Source organism: Gallus gallus, chromosome 20 (assembly GCF_016699485.2).
Source record: "Gallus gallus isolate bGalGal1 chromosome 20, bGalGal1.mat.broiler.GRCg7b, whole genome shotgun sequence".
In the NCBI taxonomy this organism is placed as follows: domain Eukaryota; kingdom Metazoa; phylum Chordata; class Aves; order Galliformes; family Phasianidae; genus Gallus; species Gallus gallus.
The window spans coordinates 6,719,851-6,740,876 of record NC_052551.1 but is presented as its reverse complement, the minus strand read 5'-3'; the positions used below and the strand labels follow the sequence as shown (position 1 = coordinate 6,740,876).

The 21,026-nt window shown below is 36.9% G+C and overlaps 1 protein-coding gene across 2 annotated transcripts in view; it reads right to left on the bottom strand.

Annotated features, from left to right (window-relative positions):
- The window catches only part of ARFGEF2 (ADP ribosylation factor guanine nucleotide exchange factor 2), a 62,893-nt gene that overhangs the window by 4,770 nt on the left and 37,097 nt on the right, over nucleotides 1–21,026 (bottom strand). For both annotated transcript variants that reach the window (XM_040650940.2, XM_417388.8), the window contains exons 5-38: nucleotides 20,820–20,999; nucleotides 20,165–20,384; nucleotides 19,418–19,489; nucleotides 18,981–19,129; nucleotides 18,478–18,608; nucleotides 17,987–18,221; nucleotides 17,638–17,737; nucleotides 17,271–17,410; nucleotides 16,468–16,576; nucleotides 15,766–15,967; nucleotides 15,135–15,246; nucleotides 14,356–14,561; nucleotides 14,075–14,159; nucleotides 13,814–13,985; nucleotides 12,618–12,769; nucleotides 12,294–12,422; nucleotides 11,916–12,074; nucleotides 10,642–10,789; nucleotides 9,583–9,682; nucleotides 8,529–8,569; nucleotides 8,275–8,444; nucleotides 7,430–7,581; nucleotides 7,139–7,311; nucleotides 5,845–6,005; nucleotides 5,276–5,406; nucleotides 5,058–5,187; nucleotides 4,445–4,580; nucleotides 3,546–3,684; nucleotides 3,403–3,457; nucleotides 3,046–3,160; nucleotides 2,644–2,774; nucleotides 1,777–1,945; nucleotides 1,265–1,403; nucleotides 96–213 (exon numbers count right to left, since the gene is read on the bottom strand). In XM_040650940.2, the coding sequence (XP_040506874.2) occupies nucleotides 96–213; nucleotides 1,265–1,403; nucleotides 1,777–1,945; nucleotides 2,644–2,774; nucleotides 3,046–3,160; nucleotides 3,403–3,457; nucleotides 3,546–3,684; nucleotides 4,445–4,580; nucleotides 5,058–5,187; nucleotides 5,276–5,406; nucleotides 5,845–6,005; nucleotides 7,139–7,311; nucleotides 7,430–7,581; nucleotides 8,275–8,444; nucleotides 8,529–8,569; nucleotides 9,583–9,682; nucleotides 10,642–10,789; nucleotides 11,916–12,074; nucleotides 12,294–12,422; nucleotides 12,618–12,769; nucleotides 13,814–13,985; nucleotides 14,075–14,159; nucleotides 14,356–14,561; nucleotides 15,135–15,246; nucleotides 15,766–15,967; nucleotides 16,468–16,576; nucleotides 17,271–17,410; nucleotides 17,638–17,737; nucleotides 17,987–18,221; nucleotides 18,478–18,608; nucleotides 18,981–19,129; nucleotides 19,418–19,489; nucleotides 20,165–20,384; nucleotides 20,820–20,999 (4,761 nt within the window). The remainder of the gene's footprint in view (nucleotides 1–95; nucleotides 214–1,264; nucleotides 1,404–1,776; nucleotides 1,946–2,643; nucleotides 2,775–3,045; nucleotides 3,161–3,402; nucleotides 3,458–3,545; nucleotides 3,685–4,444; nucleotides 4,581–5,057; nucleotides 5,188–5,275; nucleotides 5,407–5,844; nucleotides 6,006–7,138; nucleotides 7,312–7,429; nucleotides 7,582–8,274; nucleotides 8,445–8,528; nucleotides 8,570–9,582; nucleotides 9,683–10,641; nucleotides 10,790–11,915; nucleotides 12,075–12,293; nucleotides 12,423–12,617; nucleotides 12,770–13,813; nucleotides 13,986–14,074; nucleotides 14,160–14,355; nucleotides 14,562–15,134; nucleotides 15,247–15,765; nucleotides 15,968–16,467; nucleotides 16,577–17,270; nucleotides 17,411–17,637; nucleotides 17,738–17,986; nucleotides 18,222–18,477; nucleotides 18,609–18,980; nucleotides 19,130–19,417; nucleotides 19,490–20,164; nucleotides 20,385–20,819; nucleotides 21,000–21,026) is intronic.

Below are 21,026 nucleotides of genomic sequence, written 5' to 3'. Positions count from 1 at the left end.
CCATCTTGCAGTATGTATGACAAAGAATGAATTCAATGAAAGCAGAAATGAAAACACCTGACTGCAAACAGACATAGCATCCAGCCCATTCTTACCTTTTCATCACTGATTTTTAGTGTTTTTGTTAAAAGCAGCAGCAGGAGATTGGTCCAAGCTTCTCTGTGGCTTTCTGAGTTCACAGTAATAAAATATGCCAGGGCTTCACTGCATACACTGAAGAGATTCCAAGTTCAAACAAACCACAAGGAAAACCCACAATAAGTTTTTGTTACATGCCCTATTAGTCCTCTCACAGTGTATCCTGTTTACACATAAGATGCATTTCCATGGAAAAGTTTTCAATCACATGCAATAATTTTAAACTACACACATTTGTCTATATTTTCTGTTACAGCTGTTACAGATAATTGAACTGAAATAGTTTTTATGCTGTTAACAAAAAACTATTTTCCTTGTGAGCATTCTTTAATTAAACCATTTTCTGTAATAAAGGTGTTTTCACCTTCAACTTGCAAATATTTCTTCCTGATCCTTACATGGGGACAATTTAGGCAATGGCACCATGAAAAAAATCTCTCTCTTCAAATCTACACTGCTATATTAAAGATCTGTAGCACTTAGGTTAAAGAAATATGGGCACATTAGTAGTCCATTTTTGGTCCTCGCTGTAGACTGAATTTTGTAAACAATCTGTACAAATTACAACAGATTTTCTCGGTACTTTCTGAAGAGGGAATGGGACCTCTCCTTTTATGCACTGAAAAGATGAGTGCGTCCACAGACACTGAAAAATTGGAACACTGCTGAAATGCACTGAATTAGCACCAATAGTAAGTTTAAGATTTCTTCGCATTTGACAGAGATTAGTACCTTGAACTTTTCTGTACCAACATCTCACTCCTCAGATAAAGGGGCTAAGTAGCTTTTTATATTACTTAGCAATCTTTATTTTGTGTCTTAAGATCCAGGTATACAGTAGCTTGTACTGCATTCTGTTTAGATTTCTTATCACATTGTATCTTTGTATTCTGTACCACCGCTTTTGTAAATAAAAGTGGGTCAAGCAAGAAAGCGTTTCATTTATTTCAAATGGATTGCTTTCTAATTGCTAAATTTGCCTCTGGTAAAGAGCAGACTATTATATATCTATGTATGCTCTGCATGTTCTGCTCAGCAACTTAAAAATGGAACACTGATATCCAAGGACGCACCGTGCATATTTCTCTGCACACGGAACACCCCTGAACTAACTTCATTCTCTTACCTAAGCAGACGTTGCTGTATAGCATCCCACGAGTCTCGGCGGTTTTCATCCACATACATTCGAAAGAGTATTCTCAAGCAACAAGCCAAGCTGCTGGTCTCTTGTTTCAAGAGATTAGGTTTTGATTTACCCTTGAACCCTAGAAATCGGAGGAAACATTCACAGTTTTAGATACTGGCCAAGAGACAGCCAAGTACCTCTCCATTAATGAACAACAGTAGGTATCTGATTTCTTTTACAGACAGCATTTCTTCCTCCTTGACTTTGACCGACATCTAACTTCTTTTTGTAAATGCATTTAAGTGCAGCAGTGCTAACTACGCTGCTCTACTTCAATGAAAAATACATACAGAAAATAGAAATATCTCAGCTCATTGGCAAGGAGAAAAGTAGTAAAAGTATACAGGGTCAGATGAACTGCAGAAATTGTTACAATAGTATACTTCTGCAGCTCAGGGCCTCAACCACTAAACAGTGCCTTTTATTAAAACCAAACTACAGAAAAGCCTCACCTGCTCTCCACAACACAGTTCTTTGTTCATAATTTGAATTAAAGGCTTTTGAAAAAGAATGAGACTCCTGCAAACAATCTAGTAACTTGAAGAGGTGATGTGAAGACATGTGTTTATACATTCCTTGGTCCTCTGTATCAATGTGGATATCTGCATCCAATGCATCCCGCTAAACAAAAGAGATCAAGGGGGAGAACAGTATCAGTAATACATTCTTTTCGTAAGAAAGACTCTGATACTTCACATACCACACACTATTAACTCTAGATCCCAGTGCCAGGTGCAAGTGAAATATCAGAGCAACACACCACAGCAGAACTGTCCTGTCAAACACTAAAGCTGTATTCCTCTCATTAAAACATTTTCAAGAGAAGTTACGGTAAATCCTGGTTGTAAGAAACACCAAGAACACTAAAATGACTGTCTTTTTGTAAGCTATTTCTGCTATGAATTTAACCACACCATCCCCAAGACATTACCTGAACTCACGAGCTCTAACCTTTCTGGCCTAGGGCTTCATTAACATAGGCAAATAAGAGCCCACCTGACACTATTCCCTAGAATCAGAATTTTCAGGGGCAAGGACCTCCTCTCCAAGGGAGGTGGTTATTTAAGTCTTAACAATTCACCTTGTTAAATTTCAACTTCCACATTACAATAATAATCTGAAGGGCAGATTACCAAGAAATACTGGAGGGAGTAAAAAAAAAATATATACATATAACTAAGAGTAGGGACATACATTCACAATAGTACGGAGAGCTAGAAAGAGGAGGAGGCTACATACAGTACCACAGTACTCTGTAAACACTTTGGAACATTCTGTACTTTACTGCTTAACAAGGTTATTTTTAAGTCTGCTGGTACCTGAGCTGCAGCCATGTGCTCAGCATCTTCCTTCTTGCTTGTGGCTGGATAGAATACTATGTTATCAATGGTCTGTATCAACTCCAACTGTACCACACACTTTATAAGGAGGCCAGCAAACAGTTTCTGGTCTAATGAAACAAAGCAGCAGAAGTTTAATAGGCAACTTGTAACAATTAATGTACAACAGATTAGCAAAGTACTACATTACCATTTTCATACGTGGTAATGCTGTGAATTATCTTATAAAAAGACAATTTATCTAGAAGGAATAAATACAAATTGGAAAGAAAAGCTAAGTTTTGCAAATTAATTATTAAGTGCCCCAAAAATGTCTCTAAATGACTACAGAAGCAAACTGGCTGTAGAAGTTCATTTCATAAACTTGAATGTTTTCCTTACTTGTATAAGGACCACCTTTCCAGCTTTCATCTGTTGGATTTGAAAGTTGACTTTGTCCTCTTTCTGAAGCATTTTTATCCACGCTGCTTAAAGACTGACGATCTAGGTCCAAATCCTAGAATAGAATTTAGAACCGTCCTTACAATCCAAAGTGCTACCTACCAGCCAGCCTTCAGAATTTTAGATTCAAAGAATGCCTTCCCCCCTTCCTTTTGAGTTACTTGATAGCTACGCCAAATACAAGCTAACGTGAATTCCAGTACTTCTTGTCAAGCACATCTACTGCTATAAAATATTTCAGAAGCTAACCCAACACAGCCTCTTCAGCTTAGTTTGTTGCCCTAAATTAACTCTTACCAAGTGTTTTTCAGCTGAATCTTCCTCCATTCCCGCTGGCCTCCAAGTAAGCAAGCTTCACATCAAAATAAAAAAAACAAACCATAAATATTGTTGCTCTGAAACAGGAGCATTAGTGTGAGAAGTATACCTTATGAACTTACACATGAGGAATGGTAGTTTTGAAGATTTCTAGCATACAATTGCACGTCTGGCCCCAGACTTCTGGGCTGAATTTTTGTCCATTTAGTATTACCAGATTTTCCAGGCAGTTTGTACCTGATCGAGCCAACTGCTCATTTTCTGTGGAAGATATGTTTCATATTTATTAGCTTTAACAATATCAGTGAAACATTAAGCACTCTCTATTATTACTCCATTAAACACTTTTTTCACCATTTTGAAAGGCATGTTAATTCAGCTCAAAGCCTACCTATAAACTGTATTACAGTAATATCAAGCTGAGAACCATACTGAACAGACAACAGTGCTTAAAAATACACTTTAAGAGATTGAAATCCAAACAGGGAAGACAAAGGACAAGAAGGAAGCAGAAAAAAAGCATACAGTGGAACAAATGAAGGAAAGCACAAATTTGAAACTTAAATATTTCGCCCATAACCCATGCTAGCAATACAGAAAATTTCAGGCTTAAGAGTCTGAGCGTAAATGAAAAAAAATGCTTGGAAAGACATGCCTACAAACACGACGTAATTGGGAGACAGAAGGTGGGAAAATAATTTAAAAAGTCAGAACACATTCATTTACTGATATGCATATGTAAGATATTTAATCCATGCAGAAAGACTGTTGGCAAAAGATTAGCACAACATTATTAAAAGCTTTTGCTCTGTCCCAATAGCACCATAAACACAGTAACAGAAGAGCTGCCTAACTGATTAAATAGAATGAGACCCTGGAATACTTAAGATTCTGCAGACATCTATTACATCGCACATTCTGATGATGGTAGTTATTACTTTTCAAAAATTCAACTAGCTTTCCCATTAAGCAAGGAGTATTGCAAAAATACATTCATCAAAAATGCAAGTGAACTAGTTACCTTGTTTTACACACCAGTGTAGCTGTGCAAGTATGTCAGGAAGAAGGATCTCATTTAAAGCTTCATAAAATTGCGTAAATACATCACAGATTGCATAAAGTGCATGGTTGCATGTAGTGGTCATCCATTCAGATTTCTGCGAGAAAAAAAAAAACACATTTATTTCCACATGGGTTCTTCTGGCATGATAGCATTTGGTTCATGAATGGCCATTCGAAAGAGGAGGCAGCCCATGAGAAGAATTAAATTGAGATACAACTGGAAGACCCCGATACCTTCTACTGAAGATACCCTGCCAGAATAGACTTCGTTGGTCATGTGATTACTGTTTTGAACAGTATGTGGTATTACAAACCATGAATACTTTCCTTGAGAATATTCAGTCAGAGAGAGTAGAAAGGATATTATGGGAAGTTTCTATGAGGAAGCTATCAAGCATTGGTCATCTCATACATGCAACAGAACATAATAAAATTATCATTACAAACGAAGTTTGTAACAGCATGGGATGGAATACACTGACAGCAAATAACACAAGCTGCCACCTGGATTGCTTGAGTTCTTGAGGAAAAAAAGGAAAGTAAAGTTTGCTTGATTTTTTTCTTTGTTTTACCTCTGTTTGTTGTTCAGGAAGCTTCATATTATCAAAAATCCGAAACACTATTCTGAACAGATCTTGCCACCAATGCTTCTCAAAGGTATGGCCATAGCTCTTCATTATCTCAAACATCACTGTTAAACCTCTGTAAACAAAGAAAGATTGTGTTAAAACATGTATCCATGATCTCTTCCCTAACTGAATGCAAACAAAAACCAGAAAAGCCTTGTTACCTTGTTCGAACATCTAATTTGCAACGATTTATGATACAGGAAAGCTCAAATAAAATGGGGAACCATCCTCTGACCCATACTCTGTCCCCAGGAGCAACATTCATGTCATCACTCGTGTATTCTCTTAATACCTTGGAGATGGGCAGGAAAAAAAGATTAAAAAAAAAATCTCAGAAGTCTTTCAGGCAGATTAGATACCACTAACGGTGCACAGACAGAATTGAAAAATTAGCTTAGTTTCTACTGTAACAGTCAACTCTTGTCAAATATAAACCTGAGACATATCAATCTGTGAAAGTACCTGGAAAATATATACAGAAAGTATTTCAATGGTAATAGTCTCCATTTTAAAGCAACAGACACCTTCAACATGTTAACTAGTCCTAGTTCATTACTTATGATTTATTTAACACCGAAACAATTCCTAATTCTGAATACACTTTTAACACAAACTCTTGCTGCTGGGAGACTGAAGTTTGAGTCTGAAAGTTCTTAGTTGCAAGAAGAGCCTCAGTTAAGATAGTAAGAAGATAGTAAGAACGCACAAGGGTTAAAAAAAAATAAAATACCTGTGGTCTTTCTGAAACATATTTTGCACAATACCGAATAAGTCTAATTGCTTCCATGCTGGTGTCCGGAAATGCAATATTACAAGCAAACTCAGAGAGACATTTTACTGCATCTTGGAATGAATCAATTGCTGCAGGAAAGTGCTGTTGAAAAATATTTGCTGTGAAGAACAAACAAAAACATTTCTTAAAGTGCACTGACGGAGAAATGCATAAATGAACTGACATTGGTCTACTGAAGTCAGACATGGTATATTGCTACCGAAACAGACATGAAAGGACTAGATTTTCTGGATTAAACACGATTTCTTCCCGTCTATTCTTCCTTGTGCTATCCTCCCATCCCTAAAATCTATCAGTACCAGCATCTATAAATGTTCTCATGTTGGGTAACTACTGATTTATAATCTAGAATTCTTTCATGGTTTCTTCTGTGGCTCACTTTCCTTCTGCAGCATATGCCAACCAATCCTATTAGAACACCATAAAAAAATAGGAATAAAGCTTGATGCATTTTAACTAAGCCTTAAATTATTCAGACTCTGTAGCAACAGAGGAAAAAGCAGTTAGATTTCAGGTTAAGGGACAGACTAAACACAAACCCCAGTCAGTACATACAAGCTTTTGAACAGACTACAACTCTCAAAATCTATGCAATTCAATTTGGACTTGATCTTCATAGGTACCTTTCAACTGAATTATTCTAATTCAAGTTAGCAAAAGGTTTCCTACTATTTGCATTTATTAACACTGTCCAGAACTCTTTTCCCCCATGCTATTTAATGGGAATACAGCAGGTTCAGGACACTTAAAGCTGCCATCAGTATTGAAATATTTGAGTTGGTTGCCTGCCTGTGAAAGTAGCCATAGTATATTGTTCAAAAATGCTTCTGGAGTAGGCAGTCTATATGAAGTAAACTTCACAAGTAATCACATACCAGTGTCATAAACAGGATCCCTACCCTATAGTACTGAAACAGCATGGAAGTTCACAAAATCTATTAATGCAGTTTCCTTAATCTGCATCAATTTACTGATGGGCAATTGAGAAATACTGAATTTACTCCCAATTTGAAGAGTTCTGCAGCAGGGGATCTATATGCACTTTTTCCTATTCATAGGAATTAGGAGACTTAACAGATAAGACTTAGCTGCAGAGCTTAAATAGTTTAATTGCATGATCTTGCATTTATTTACTTGTGAATACAAACCTCATATGCAGATGGGTCTTTTATGCCAGAGTCACAGCAGCTAAGCTTAGAGTTGGCACTTGCACCTGTCAAGTATTACTTACTAACTATATGTGCTGTTGTTTGAAAGGCCAGCTCCACAATATTCCCATCGTGGTCTGATGCTGCTTGGTGAAAGACTGCAAAGATATTTTTCCAGCCTGAGCGAATATTGCCAGCTTGAGAGTTCACCATCTGAGCAATGCAGCGTATTACCATGTCCCGAATAGTTGGGGATCTTAAGAAAATAAAACAGAAAAAACACTACATCAACAGCCATTTTCAGATGTAAGACAATTAAATCCACACAAAGAAACATCTTAAAAAGGACTAGAGCTAGCATCAGTCCATCACACCTGTTTTTCTTCATAATATGCTCAAAAGGCCTTAAGAAGTCTTTCTGGAAGCGGAAGTTGGCCAACTCTCCCTTCTCAAGAAATTTCATGGACAGCTGCCTTAATGAGTCTACTGCAAAGATGGCAACATCTTCATTAGGGTTACAGCCAACCTAGAAGAAACACATTTTCAAACACTTACCAGCTAACTTATTACTTATATAAGTAACATATCCATCATACAAGTTTCATATCAGTCCACTGAAAATCTCAAGCACACTCTAGTTTCCAGACATTCAGAAAAGAGGAGGGCTGTCTGTCTCAGTCATGAGAAATCTAAACAGCCCCATAGATTTTGTATGCAGAAAGTGTAGAAGAATAAGCAGCTAGACACTCAAAAACAAAACAAAACATAGGTTAGAAAGGAATGAGGTCCAAGCTTCCAACAAAACTAACTTTGTTGTTTGAGGATCATCTGCATATACTGTAGAGGAAAGCTAATTTGGTATTTGACCTGGAGGATAATACAATAGCACAAAGGAAGAAGTATAAATACATAATCTTACATGTATACATAGATGTAATGAAGCAATCATTCATTATAAAAAGATACTTCCCATAAATATTTCCATTTTTGTCTCCACTCTTCACATTTTGAAATAGATGTTCTACTTAGCATTAGAAAGTGCTTTTATAAGTAAATATTGATAGGATTACTACATAGAAACTGCTGAGAAGTTAGCAGACTTTTTTTTTTTTTCTTTGAAGTCACAACCTGCACCATTCAGGAGCATAAAAAGAAAAAGCAAATGAAAGAAGTCCTTCCACTCTGACAAATGTTATGTAATCTAGTTTTAAAAAAATACCTTGTTGAAGTGATCTCCAATCACTTGCCAAATCCTTGACCACTGCAGCCTAATGCGATTCATGTTGTAATAGGATATCTCCACTATCTTCTGCAGACTGAACATGCGTGGATGGTGTGGGGAAGCCAGCTCATCCATAGAGACAGCACACAGCCATCGGACGAAGTCAACTGAACATGACAACACACTACTGTAAATTCAGGATGTTACATGGCAAGAACTCCTCTACTGCTCCATATGGTTGGCATACGTACCTATTGCGTTTCCATCCAGCCTAGTTGATCCTGTAAATATCCTATGGGAGAAATAAATATGTTGCAGTTTTAGCTGCACATCCCCAAGAACCAATCAAATCTTAGAGCTGTAAGCAATTGTCAGCAATGTCCTGAAAGTACTTTACAATTGCACATTTTGCTGGATGCTAACCACCTGCTTGGGCTTCACGTAGTTTACAAATACTCTAAGTTGTGGCTATCAGTAAAAGCACCAGAAAGACCAGAAAGACTACAGATCCACCATGGTCCTTTCCTCCCTTTAGCTGTTCAGAGTCTTGAGAGAAGTTCAGATTGCTAATTATGAGGCATACAGACTACTGGTAAGTGCAAACTGTTCCCGAATTTATGATATGGTACATACATATCTATGTTACCGTAAGTATTAAAAGCCTGAATATATGATTCTATTGACTTGTCAAACAGCTTCAATAATTACAAAAAATGCTCTTTTCAACACTACTTCTAATACAAGCATCTCTTTATACAATATTTAAAAAGACAAATGAAAAAGATGATAATTTGGACAAGAATACAGTGACTAACGAATAAAAAGCTGCAAAAGAGCAACTAAATATGCTGCAGTACTGAAGCTCACATGATCAAATAAAATTGCATGACTTGATAGAGCAAGGACACTTATTCTTTTCAGATACCAGCCCACCTCAAGCTAACTCAAAATGGGGTTGAAGAAAAGGCCCACATGCACAGATCACATGCACACAGATTAAAAACAGAGGGCTACAAAACAAAATAAATCACTTGTTTACTCCAAGGAAAGGCAAAAGCACATGCATACATAGTGTCCCTTCTCTGAATCCACTACACTAGCTCACATTAGTTACTTAAAGGTAGCCTTTCTTTTGGTGAGCACTGTGTGCCTGAAGCATTATACTTAGTGGCTCCAAAGACAGCATCTAATTGCCTTTCTGTTGTGAGAAAGAGGCTTCAAGAACAGAAATCTCTGTCAGAGTTTGTGAATAAAGCAAGGTCAGTAGCTTCAAGTCGCATTTTCCACAGAACAAATTTTCAGTACCTGTCTACTGCTACCACTACACTCTGGGAACTGGTCTCTCCCACTGACTCTTGAATGCTCGCCATATGCCGTTTATCAGCACCACTTCCAACAAGATTACCTGCAATAAAAGCCAGAAAAAGAAACAGTGTTTAGCATCACATTTTTAGAGCAACCCTAACTTTATACAAGTAAAAAAAAAAAAGCAACTGTAATGTATATGGAGCAGATGATGCCATTCTGTGATCTGTGCAAATGTATGACAAATTAAACATGCAGTTAGAGGTGTTCTTTTTAATGAGGGCATAGCATTTTGGTCATGATGTTAACTTAGTTAAGATGTAATCCTGTTAATATGATTGGAACAAATAAAACATTTTTAAATACTAACTCAATCTGATACAAGCAGCTAAGGCTAGGCACAGTTCTGCTATATTCAGCATCATCACAGAATTATACAGTCATTAAGGTTGGAAAAGACCTCCAAGATCATCTAGCCCAACCATCCACCATCCAATCATCATGGACAGCATTAGCTCCCATTTCAAGTGCCACCTTGATGGTTTTCCAAAGATTAAGACAGCCTGCTTTCTCCACTAATTTACAGCTTTTTGTTCCACATACTACTGGAACAATAGGAACCAAAACAGCAAGCCCAAGATGCAGAGATGAGGAATTTCTTTGGGAAAAAAAATTATCATTGAAACAATAAAGAGAAACTGTTTGCATTCTAATTATAAGCAGAGAATAAAAAGGAAGAACTGATAACGCTGATAAGAAAGTCATAAGTAAGTATAGCATAACACCTTTGAAAACATCACATTCCAACAAATCAATCTGGAGGCATTTTGTTAAGTAGCCTTACACACAAAGTTATTGAAGTGCGAACGTATTTGGTAATTACTAAAATATCTTTAAAGGCTGTGATGGATTTTTTTTTTTTTTAAGTTCCATTAATCTGAATCACTTCCACTAGAAGCAAACGAACAGATATATTTTGGATTCTTATAACACTGAGCTCTTAGCCATCATACTTCAATTATATACGCATTCTGTGAAGTTCAAGATTATTTATCTTACCTAATCCGAGGCCCATAAACTCTTCCCCTCCAGATGCATAGCCTTTAATGATTCCTTCCCTTTCACGCCCAGCACCAGATAAATACCGAGTTTTTACCCCAGTTCCTATAAGTTGTGCTAGCTCCAGCTGGCTAATACATTTCAGGATCTAAAAAACAAAGATATTTTAAAACACAGTTTCTGGATACCATTACATATTTATTCCTAGCACTCCTCAGGTTATCTAATCTTTAGAACAACTTTGACAACAACAATAACAGTTCTGATGTAACTGAAACAACAACATAACTAAAGCAACTGTAAATCAAACTGTGTTGAGTGACTCATTCAAGATCACCAGCTGCCATAAATCATTCTAACACTCAAGGAAAAAAAAAATATAGCACTAAGAAGTCTTATTTAGATCTCTAACTACCAGAAGGGATCTTTTTACTACATCTCACAGCATCAGCTTTCAAACCTCAGATTGCATAATTGCATTATAGCAGCTGCTGTTTAATGACAGTGCAGGTAGTGAAAAATGCCAAAAACTGCCTCACTATAAAGCCTTTCCTGACTCCCCTACACTGCAACAGCCCGTGGATCAGCACAAGCATTTGGGGGTTGTGCTTTAAACCAGGTCCACATAACTCATCAGCTAGAGCCCCTTTTGGCTCCTATTATCAAGCGGTCAAAGTCTAGCACCAGAGGATATAAAGCAGCAGGAACATACCAATTTAGCAGCATCACTGATTTAGAAGTAATTGAAGAGTTCCTGAAAATATGCTTGAGGAAAATAGGTATGATTCTTATAGATTATCCTCACCTTTCCCTCACTAAATTATTGTGGACCTACTTCTTCATGCAATTGTAGTATAAAGGTTGTTGAACACTATAAAGAGAAGTCTGGAGCTGTGAGCTGGAGTATTTTTGATTACAAGAACAAGAAAGCAGTAGTTTCTGTGTAGAATTCCAAGAATTGCAATGAATTGAAGAAAAAAAGAAATGCACCTGAATTGAAATGCAAATTCAGCATAGTTTTAATTCCTTATCAAAAGCACCTACAAACACTACAATGCTGATCACACTGTGTCTATAGAGTCTGCCAAAGAACAGATTTTCTTAATACTAACAAAATAATGCACTCTTATCCATATTTCAAGCAGAGTTGAAACACATCCTTGGAGCTAGATGTGGTTAATTAAAGACTAGAAATAGTAAGCCAACCAGAAGAACAAAGTCCTGCACATTTTCAAAGAAAAATGCAGTTGCACAAAAACTATTCAAGTTGTTACCTCGTGCCAAGAGTTCCCAAGATAGTTGCCATCTGTGTGAGCGACTGTAATAAGTGTCTTAATGGTATCTATGTTCTTCTGTTTCATTTCTGTGATACTGGAACTGGCAGTCAACAAGGAAAACCGAGCAAGGGCCTGTACATAAGCATCTCGTTCAAGCTATAAGACAGAGAAACATGACATTGTAATAAAGCCCCTGAAGAACTAGAGAAGGCTACTTGGCCAGCATGCCTATGCTACTTTCCTTTACTGCATAATTGTCAATTATATTAGAGCCTTTTCCAGGGCAAGAAGAGCAGCAGGCAAACCAGCAAGTGCTCTTAATAGGACTCAGCAATAAAAGGCAAGCAGAATTCTTGAGAAAAATCTCACACAAACCTGCATTCCAAAGATGCATGCTATTCGAATTGCACATCGTATGCCTTCCAAACAAAGGGATGCAACTTCTGTGTCATCACAATTCTGCAAACCAACACTGTAAGCTGCCAACAACGGAGTCCAAACAAGCTAAAGAAAGGAAGAAATTAAGTTCACAAACCCATTAAGATTTTAGCCTAAAACATTACGCAATAGGGACTAAATATATTTTTAAGAATTCCACCTGTTGCATTATCCAACCCTCCAGTCATTTTCCCCCACTTTTTTCCCCATGATTGAAACTCTTAACAATGAATATATAACAAGAACTTCACAGACACTCACTTTGAACATAGGCCTGACATGATCCAGATGAGTGGCACTAGTAAAAGGAGCCTTTGCGTGGCTTACTGCCTCCATGAGAGCTTTAGCAGTTTTAGCCATTTGTTCCATCTCCAAGTTGTACAACAGCCTCCGCTGCTTCTCATTAGCTACACCTAATGGGAACATCACACAGACGCATTGTTGGTTTGCTTCCCCCCCCCCCCCCACATAACAGAAGAATCTGTACCTTCATACTGACAAACATTAAATGAAGGTACTGACAATGAAATCTAAAGATAATCTTCCAGAACCATTAGAATTCAGGAAGCTGTCATAGGCTGCAAGCAAGGAACTCCAGCACCAAAATCCGCACGCCAATCTAAGACTTCATTCTACACAATATATCTACATTCTGCCTTTATTACATACCAAGCACAAGTCAGACAGGCATAGTCTATTTACTCTGCTTATAATAATGGATAGAAAATGCTTCACTGTTTTAGACTGACATCCTCCATACAAAACAAGTCTTTCAACAATTTAAAAATAAGTTACCAATTTAGTGTAAGGATGAAGAAACAAAAGATTATTTTGTTTCTGTTCTGATCTAGGAAACTTGCAAATACCATGGAAAATACAAAAAAAAAAGTACTATGCTGAAGTTTCAGAATTAAATGAATGACTACTGTGTATGAGGAGAGTACAGCTGGAGACACTGGTTTCTACATTAAACTACACACAAATCTTTGCTTGCTGTGGATGACAAAAGCAACTGTAGAACATGACATACTCTTCAGCATCTCTTTTCTCAAACATTATCACAAGGACAGTGACATTTTATTACCTATGAACTATGATATGCTACCAATAAAGAAAAAAAACACATCTTGTATATAAAAGCAAGAAGCTGATGAACAAAATAACAGCAAACGTCAATTATTTCTTATCATTTCCCCCACTCTCATTAGAAAAAAATAATCTGGTTTCTAGTACCTTTCTGCAGTAGTGCTAGATGCATTTACACAGCCATGTTTCCATCACAGAAATAGCTGCATTACACAACAACTAAGCCAGTTTAATTCCAGATATCTATATTAGTATTCTAAATGTAATTTATATATTGCACAAGCATGTTTTCAAAAGCAACCTGAACTACACTATGCCATTATGCAATAGTTCAGAACATGTGGTCTTTCCAGTTTCTAGATCCTTCTTACTTGGTTTGCTACACTTGGTTGTAATAGCATATTCTTTTGTCTCCTTCATGGCAATTTTCTTTCCTTCTATTTCTTCATAGATCGTGGATAAATACTCTACTGGCAGGTCTTTACTGTCATTGATTCCTCGATTCATTTTAATATATTGTTCCTTTGTCATTTTATTCTTTACCTGTAGAAAAGAATCAGGATATCAGGTTTTGGAATGCAAGTTCTATGGAAATCTGAGCTTCTGCAAGTCCCTTTTCTTAAAATTTCTACCTGTGGACTGTGTAAATCTGTAGTCAGCATTATGATAGAGTATGCCAAAACATAGGCAGTGTCAGCACTAGCAAACAGCGTTTGCCTAAGAGAAGAAAAAATAAACATGTTATTAGAGACCATATTCCTCTATCCATTATCTCCCTTTTCACAAGAAAGAAAACAGACACACCTGTGGAAATACCCAACCTGATAAGAGTGAGAGTTGTACCTCGTTCTTAAGGACCATGAACAAAACAGGCATTATTCAGGCACTTATCCAAGACAAGGTTTTGAATTACCGTTGGTTGCATTCAATATATCTAGCAGCAAACTTCTCCATTAATCTATCAATCTTCTGGGCTTCACCGGGCAGCCGGAAGCCTTCCAGAAATATACGTAGAGCAGAGACAAAGTCTTTCCCACAGAAATCAAGCTGGTCCACATAGGCATACATCACTTCCTTGTTAAACTTGCTGCCTTCCCCAAGAAATTCCCCTGCTTGAGTCTAAAAAACACAGGAGACAGTTACAACCGTGTAATCCAACTGCCAGCTTTGCAAGAAAACCTGGAGTTGCACACCACTGAATTTTGTAAGACTGATATGATTCAGTAAGCCAGCAGAGCAACCACTGCAAGGATGGCAGGAAATCAGCATCACTAGAAAACAAACATAGCCTGCTTCTTCTTGTTTCCCTTATTCCACCCAAGGTGAAATCTGCATTCACAGAGAACCAAGGAAAGCTAATTTGCACCCCATTTCATATGTAGTGGAGAATGCCTTGACATTGGGCCACATGAAATTCCTTCACTTGACAAGATACTGCTAATGCAGATATATATAAACCCTGTGCCCCTCAGCACTTCATTGAAAACAGCTACTTAACGAAAACGTCTGGGATACTTTATTAAATATAAAGCAGCATTGGAATTAAGTATATTCATTAAAACCCCTATGCTTTTAGTTATCTATTAATTAAATATGAACTCGGAGTGCATACAAAAGGATCAAACAGCAACACTGTAAGAGTACTATTGTTTAAAAACAATATGAATTATCTGATATTGCCCATAGCCTTACAGAACACAGACGTTCTTCTTGGTGCAGAAATTGTGCAATGTCCTCTGCTGTACTGCCAAGCATTCCCTGCTCCTGTAGATACTGTATTCCTCTCTTTGGTTTTTTGTTAAACCTATTCAGACAAAAACATGGATGAAGTGATGCATATAGCTGAAAACCTCTCTCTTGAAATACCAGATAACAGAGAATTTCCATTAAAAATGCTGCTGCCCATAGCATTTTCAGAGAAAGTTCTTCAAATTAACGAAACAGCAATAAACCACTGCTGAACAAGCACTTCACTGCAACTATTTCAATAAAGACAACAAATGGTTTAAAGAGCTGGAAGACAATGTGTCTGCCTATCCAAATGAGTTTCACTAGAGGTATACGCACACCTATGAACCACCACAGAGGAATACTACGAAACAAGCTCCACTCCACTCTGATATCACTGAATTCCTTTTTAATTACAGTAGCCCCCCCAGTACTCCCTTTTGAAAGAAGCAAGAGCCTTCAGGACTAAATTCAGCAGTCACATGTCCCTGTACTTGTGACAATATAAGACTAAGAAACAATATGGTTGTACTTTTTTTTTTTTTAAACTAGCAAGTTTTTTGGTTTTTTTTTCTTCCTTCATTATTGAACTTACAGCTCTATCCCATGTTCAATTATTTCCTTTTGTTGTTTCATGACTTCAAATTGCTCAGGGTCATCTGGGACAGCAGTCTGGGTACCAACACTCCCAACTCCTGACGACACAGTGGAGTCCAAGGAACTAACACTACTTCGTCTCCCTCCACCGTCGAGGCATTTTCCTTCAGCTATTTCCTGTTCAGATGGTTTATATGTACCTATTTATAAACATGAAGAGACTTAAGTTAGCCTGTTCAGTAAAAACTCTGTTAGTTAGAAAAACTTCTACTAAAAGTTTATAAGCCAAAATCCTAATTTTAGCAGGTTTACTTTTTGCCACACTACACTACATAGATATGCTACACAGATGCATTTCTAAAGTAGTTCAACAAAAGGAGAAAACATCAGTACCTCTTAAGATCTTTCACCTGAACCTAGCTGCTACAAGATACGTCACATTCATGTTCTACGTAAGCCAGCTTTTATAGGGTCAATGATGGCCTGGCTAAGTTTTATAACAGACCCTCATTATTCAAATCAGATATTTGGATGGTCAGCTACTGCAACAGTATTAATAAACCCTTGTAATATACTTATATAAATGAATTGTCACATAAAAACCTAGCATCCACACTAGTGAATAACTCCTGAACCATAAGGAAACACAGAAACAAACTTATTTAACAAATTAGTCTCCCTATAAGGAAAACAATCTTACCCAAACTTGTCTGATGGTTGGGGTTCACATAAAGGTCTTTGCTCCATTCTACCATACATTTTAAAATAGAAACCAAACATTCAAGCCCTTTTTTCCTCAGGCTTAATTCCTAGAAATATCCAACAAGAAAACACAATACACTTGTATCCACAAATTTTTAGGACGCATTACATCACACCATTTAAATCTTAGAAAGTTCATCAGCTATGATGATACCAAGTACATTTCTGTCCCTTGACCATTTAGGTTGGACACATCCAGGCCTAAAGCAACCATAACTAGATTGATGCCACATTCCAGCTGCTTTAAGTGCTGGATCTATTCACAGCTGATAAGTACAACCAAAAGGCAATATACCCCAATTCTTAAATGCAACTTAAATTTATGAATGATTATGAACATTCAGCAAGTTTCTATAACATCAGAGCTCTCCACAAAGACAAGTGTCTCACTACTTTAACTGTACAGTAAACCAGCTCATCCAAACACTGACTCTAAGGTCTCTTGATATTACTTTCATTCTTGGCCAAAGGAACACACAATTAAAGAAACCTCATTTGTTGGCCCTCCAAGGGAGAGAGGATTGAAAGAGCACAGAACAAGTTTGGTGTCACAATGTAGACACTCTGCAAAACCAAGTAAATCAATCATGCTGCTTCATTAGCCAGCTTAAAAACTTATCTAATACAGCTAACTAATAAAAAAAAAAGTAATATCAGTAGGTTATGGACAACATAAACTACAGGAGATATCAGTAACCTAGAGACATAATTGTACCTCATCTTCAAAGCTGTTATCCTTACCTGCAAAGGTGTCATTCCCAATTCATGCCCACTTCGTCCCTGTGCGATTTTGGACAAATCATTTACAAGGCGTTCAAATATATTAGCAGCGTTTAAATCACAGTCATAGTTAACATAAATATCCACTACACACTGGGCATCTTGAAAATAAATGAAAGTGCAAGCATTAGAGTTCTGCGTAAGCATTCTTAAAAGGCAATACTCAGAGCAGGCAGTGGGTTTTAACACACACATTTAACTCAAGCATTAAGGGATCACGTTCATTTTTTCCCAAAGAACTTCTTAAACATTAAATGTAGCATTTTTCTAGAAAATAATTTTCCTCTGCTGCCAGAGGAAGCATCTGCTTTTTCAACAATATAAATACCTGCACAAATTCTAGTTAAAGTCTGAATCACCATCCATTTGTGCTCAAATGAGCTTGAAGAAGTCTCTAAAATATTCAAGAAGATCTCTTTGAAGAACACCTGCAAAATACATGAGGAAAAGGACTTGACCTGAAACTTGTTAGAATTACCTCAAACACACAAATTCACTTCTACTCTCAATTTCTCTTGAAAAATATAATCTCATGTATGGATGAACTCAAATGCAGAATTAATTTATCAGTATATTATGCAAACAAAACTAAGACGTTGAGTTGCCACTGAATTTTTATCATTGGAGTATCATTATCTGAGAATTAGAGCATCAGAAAAATGCCAAAACTTTCTCACCTCGATCTGCATTTTTAAATGAGTCTTAAAATTTGAGAGAAGTGTGAGAAAGATGGCAAGAGAGAGCTCAAACACATCAGGAACAGAGGAGACTCCATTTTTAGACAACGCTACACAAAGGTATTGCTTGATTGCATTGATGAACATTTCGTGTGTCCTGAAAACTGGACCAGCATTCTGTAGTACTGAGAGGAGAAGCTGGAGAGACACTATCTTAGAACGCAATTCATGGGATCTAGAAAAAAGAATCAACATAGAAAATAAAGATTTACTGTATCTCTGAATACATACTTGTATGCAGAAATCTTTCAGGTACTACATTTTAAAAGACATGAATCTAGGTCTGAAATTTGCTTCATCAAGTTAACTGAAATAAGGGCCCAAGTGATAAATTTTGAATACCCACTTTAGCATACAGCAACTACTTATCCACACCCCCTGTCTCCAAAAGTTACCAGGAGAGAACAGTATAATTAATACAATTTTATTACTTCGGATCTGGTGGTCCATCACCAAGTGGTTTCATAGAGAGCTTGCACAGTGACCTGAACACAAGGAAGGCATCCTTTTGCAGAACATGAGAAAATTTGGCAGCTGCTTGATGTCCAGATACATCCGCTTCCTAAAGAGTAAGCAATAAAATACTGGATACTCAGTGAGACAAAGGAATAAAGCAATTAAGAAAGATTCTACAACTCTTCTAAGAATTAGCTAATAATTTGCTAAGACATAAATGAAACCTAAACTGGAATCCAAGTGATCTGGACTGCCTCTCTCTCCTCCCATCAACACTACACTACAATTAACGATCAATTTTAGAACAGTCATTTTCAACATCTACTTAAACTGAATTTGATGCTTCCTTTCTGAACCTAAGCAGGACACATACATTAAGTCTTCTGCTCCTTCTCTCCCCAAAATCCCACTGTATTAATTGGTGTGAAAATTGTTCTCCTTTTCTATCCATACAAAGGCATCCAGTGAAGTTATTTACCAGATTATCAGTAGAGGAAACAGACTGTCCATCATCTGAAATTCCATTTGTTTGTACATTTTCACTACTAGAGCCAGAAAGAACAGTATCTGCAGTCTCTATGGCAGGAAGAGCCTTAGCCATTTCTGTTACCTGCTTCTCTTCAGCTACTAAAGGGGAGAAAGAAAAATACAACTGAAACTTTTTTCAATCCATGACATTTGTGAAGCTCTACAATTGACTGGCACAGAAGCAGCAGTGGTAAACTAGAAGATTTTTCAGCTACAAGCAAAAGAAGAATCCAGGAGGACGATAAAGGGCATTTTCTTATTGCCTTAGTATGTGTTCTTTACAAGGTACTTAGTAACAACAGTAAGAAAGAATCTGTGCTTTTATAATTACAGGAATAAGAATTTTACAATAAACATGCATCTATTTTATTTCTGAAGATTTGCTACCTTTCACAGCTGACTCAACCACATCTTCCAAGATGCCTTTAACCATTTCCTTTCCTCCATCAGTTGTTTCCTCTGATGAAACAGAGAGATAATTTTGAATTTTGTACTTTTGTTTAGGAAGAAGACAAAGGAAAAAGGGGACAGAGGCAGAAAGGTTAGAGGTAGAAAATTTTTCTCAAGTAGTTCTCATTTAAAGCCTTTTCAAAGAAGTCATATGACAATATTTATTTACATTATTTCCATAATCTATTTCCAAGCACTTGCATTTTTAATGTAGCATCTTTGTCCTTTGTATTTATCAAGCGTTATGATTTTTTCCCATCTGGAATACCTTACTTTTCTATTTTGATACAGTATATGCATATGATAACATTCTCATAATACACATTTTTACCACAGGACTTCAATAATCTTAAAGTAACTCTACCACTTCAGGCATACCATGATTATTTTCTCCTCTCCTTCCCTTCTGTCAAACTAATCAAGTCAAGTTCCAATGTAATTCTATATACACATATAGTTTCAGAAGAACCACATATAGTTTCAGAAGAATTCTAGGAAAAAAGTAAGCCTTTCTTCAGTGGTTATAATATTGCAGGCGATATCTAATAATGGCATGTATACACCGAAGAGGTACAAAGAAGATGCAAACTTTTGATTGAGCCAATAGCCCCAGTTGTTTCTCCCAACCATAGTGTAAGAGAGTGTTTTGCAATAGAAATGCAACTGAAAGCAATTCTTGTTCACCTGATGCTGAAGGAACCAAATCCTGCTCTGACTTCATGTTTCCGTATCCTGTCCTCTCAGGCTCACCATTAGTTAATTCCATGCTTACAGGAGCAGGGCATTTGCCTTCTTGATAGTGGTGCTTTAACTGACCCATCTTTGGAGATCTGGTCACCACTTGAATTGCAGGAGACTGGGATTTCTGCTGATTTGTTTTTCCCACTTCTCTGGATTCTTGTACCTTGAGAAAACATTGTGAAAAAAAGTTATCTACGGCAGAAAACATAAGGCAAAATAAATATCTATGATAACTGATGTTCCCTTGAGAATTCACATACTTATGAGAAACAAAACAAAACACATTGCTTGGCTGCTCCAATGACAAAAACCTGCTTTAGCTCACCCACTGGAGTGCAAAGATTATTTTAGAAGCATCACATCATTTGTACAAAACTGTTCATCAGAAACTGAAGTGGTAAAACCTCATTATCAGCAATAAGCTTCCTATTTTATTCTTAATCACATTGGTACACTACAGCATGCTTCACTGCAGAGTATGACAGCTGTTTTAAATTACAGATCAACAGATATTTAACTACAACAGACATCCACAAAAATATTCTATTAGTTTGTCAAGTCTAAATGTTTGAGATGAGCAAAAGTAATAGGTACATACAGATTGATTTTCCATCCGTGTGAAAATAACATTTAGCATCTGTGTAAGGGTAGCTTTGGCAGTTGTTTGATTAATAAGATTTTTACTGGCCAGATAGATGTTGTAACAGGTTCTAACAGTCTGGAGAACCGTTCCTTCATGAATTTCTATATACGGAGACGTTACTGCAGTGAGGAGAGCCTGAAAAATTCCAAGAAACAATAGATC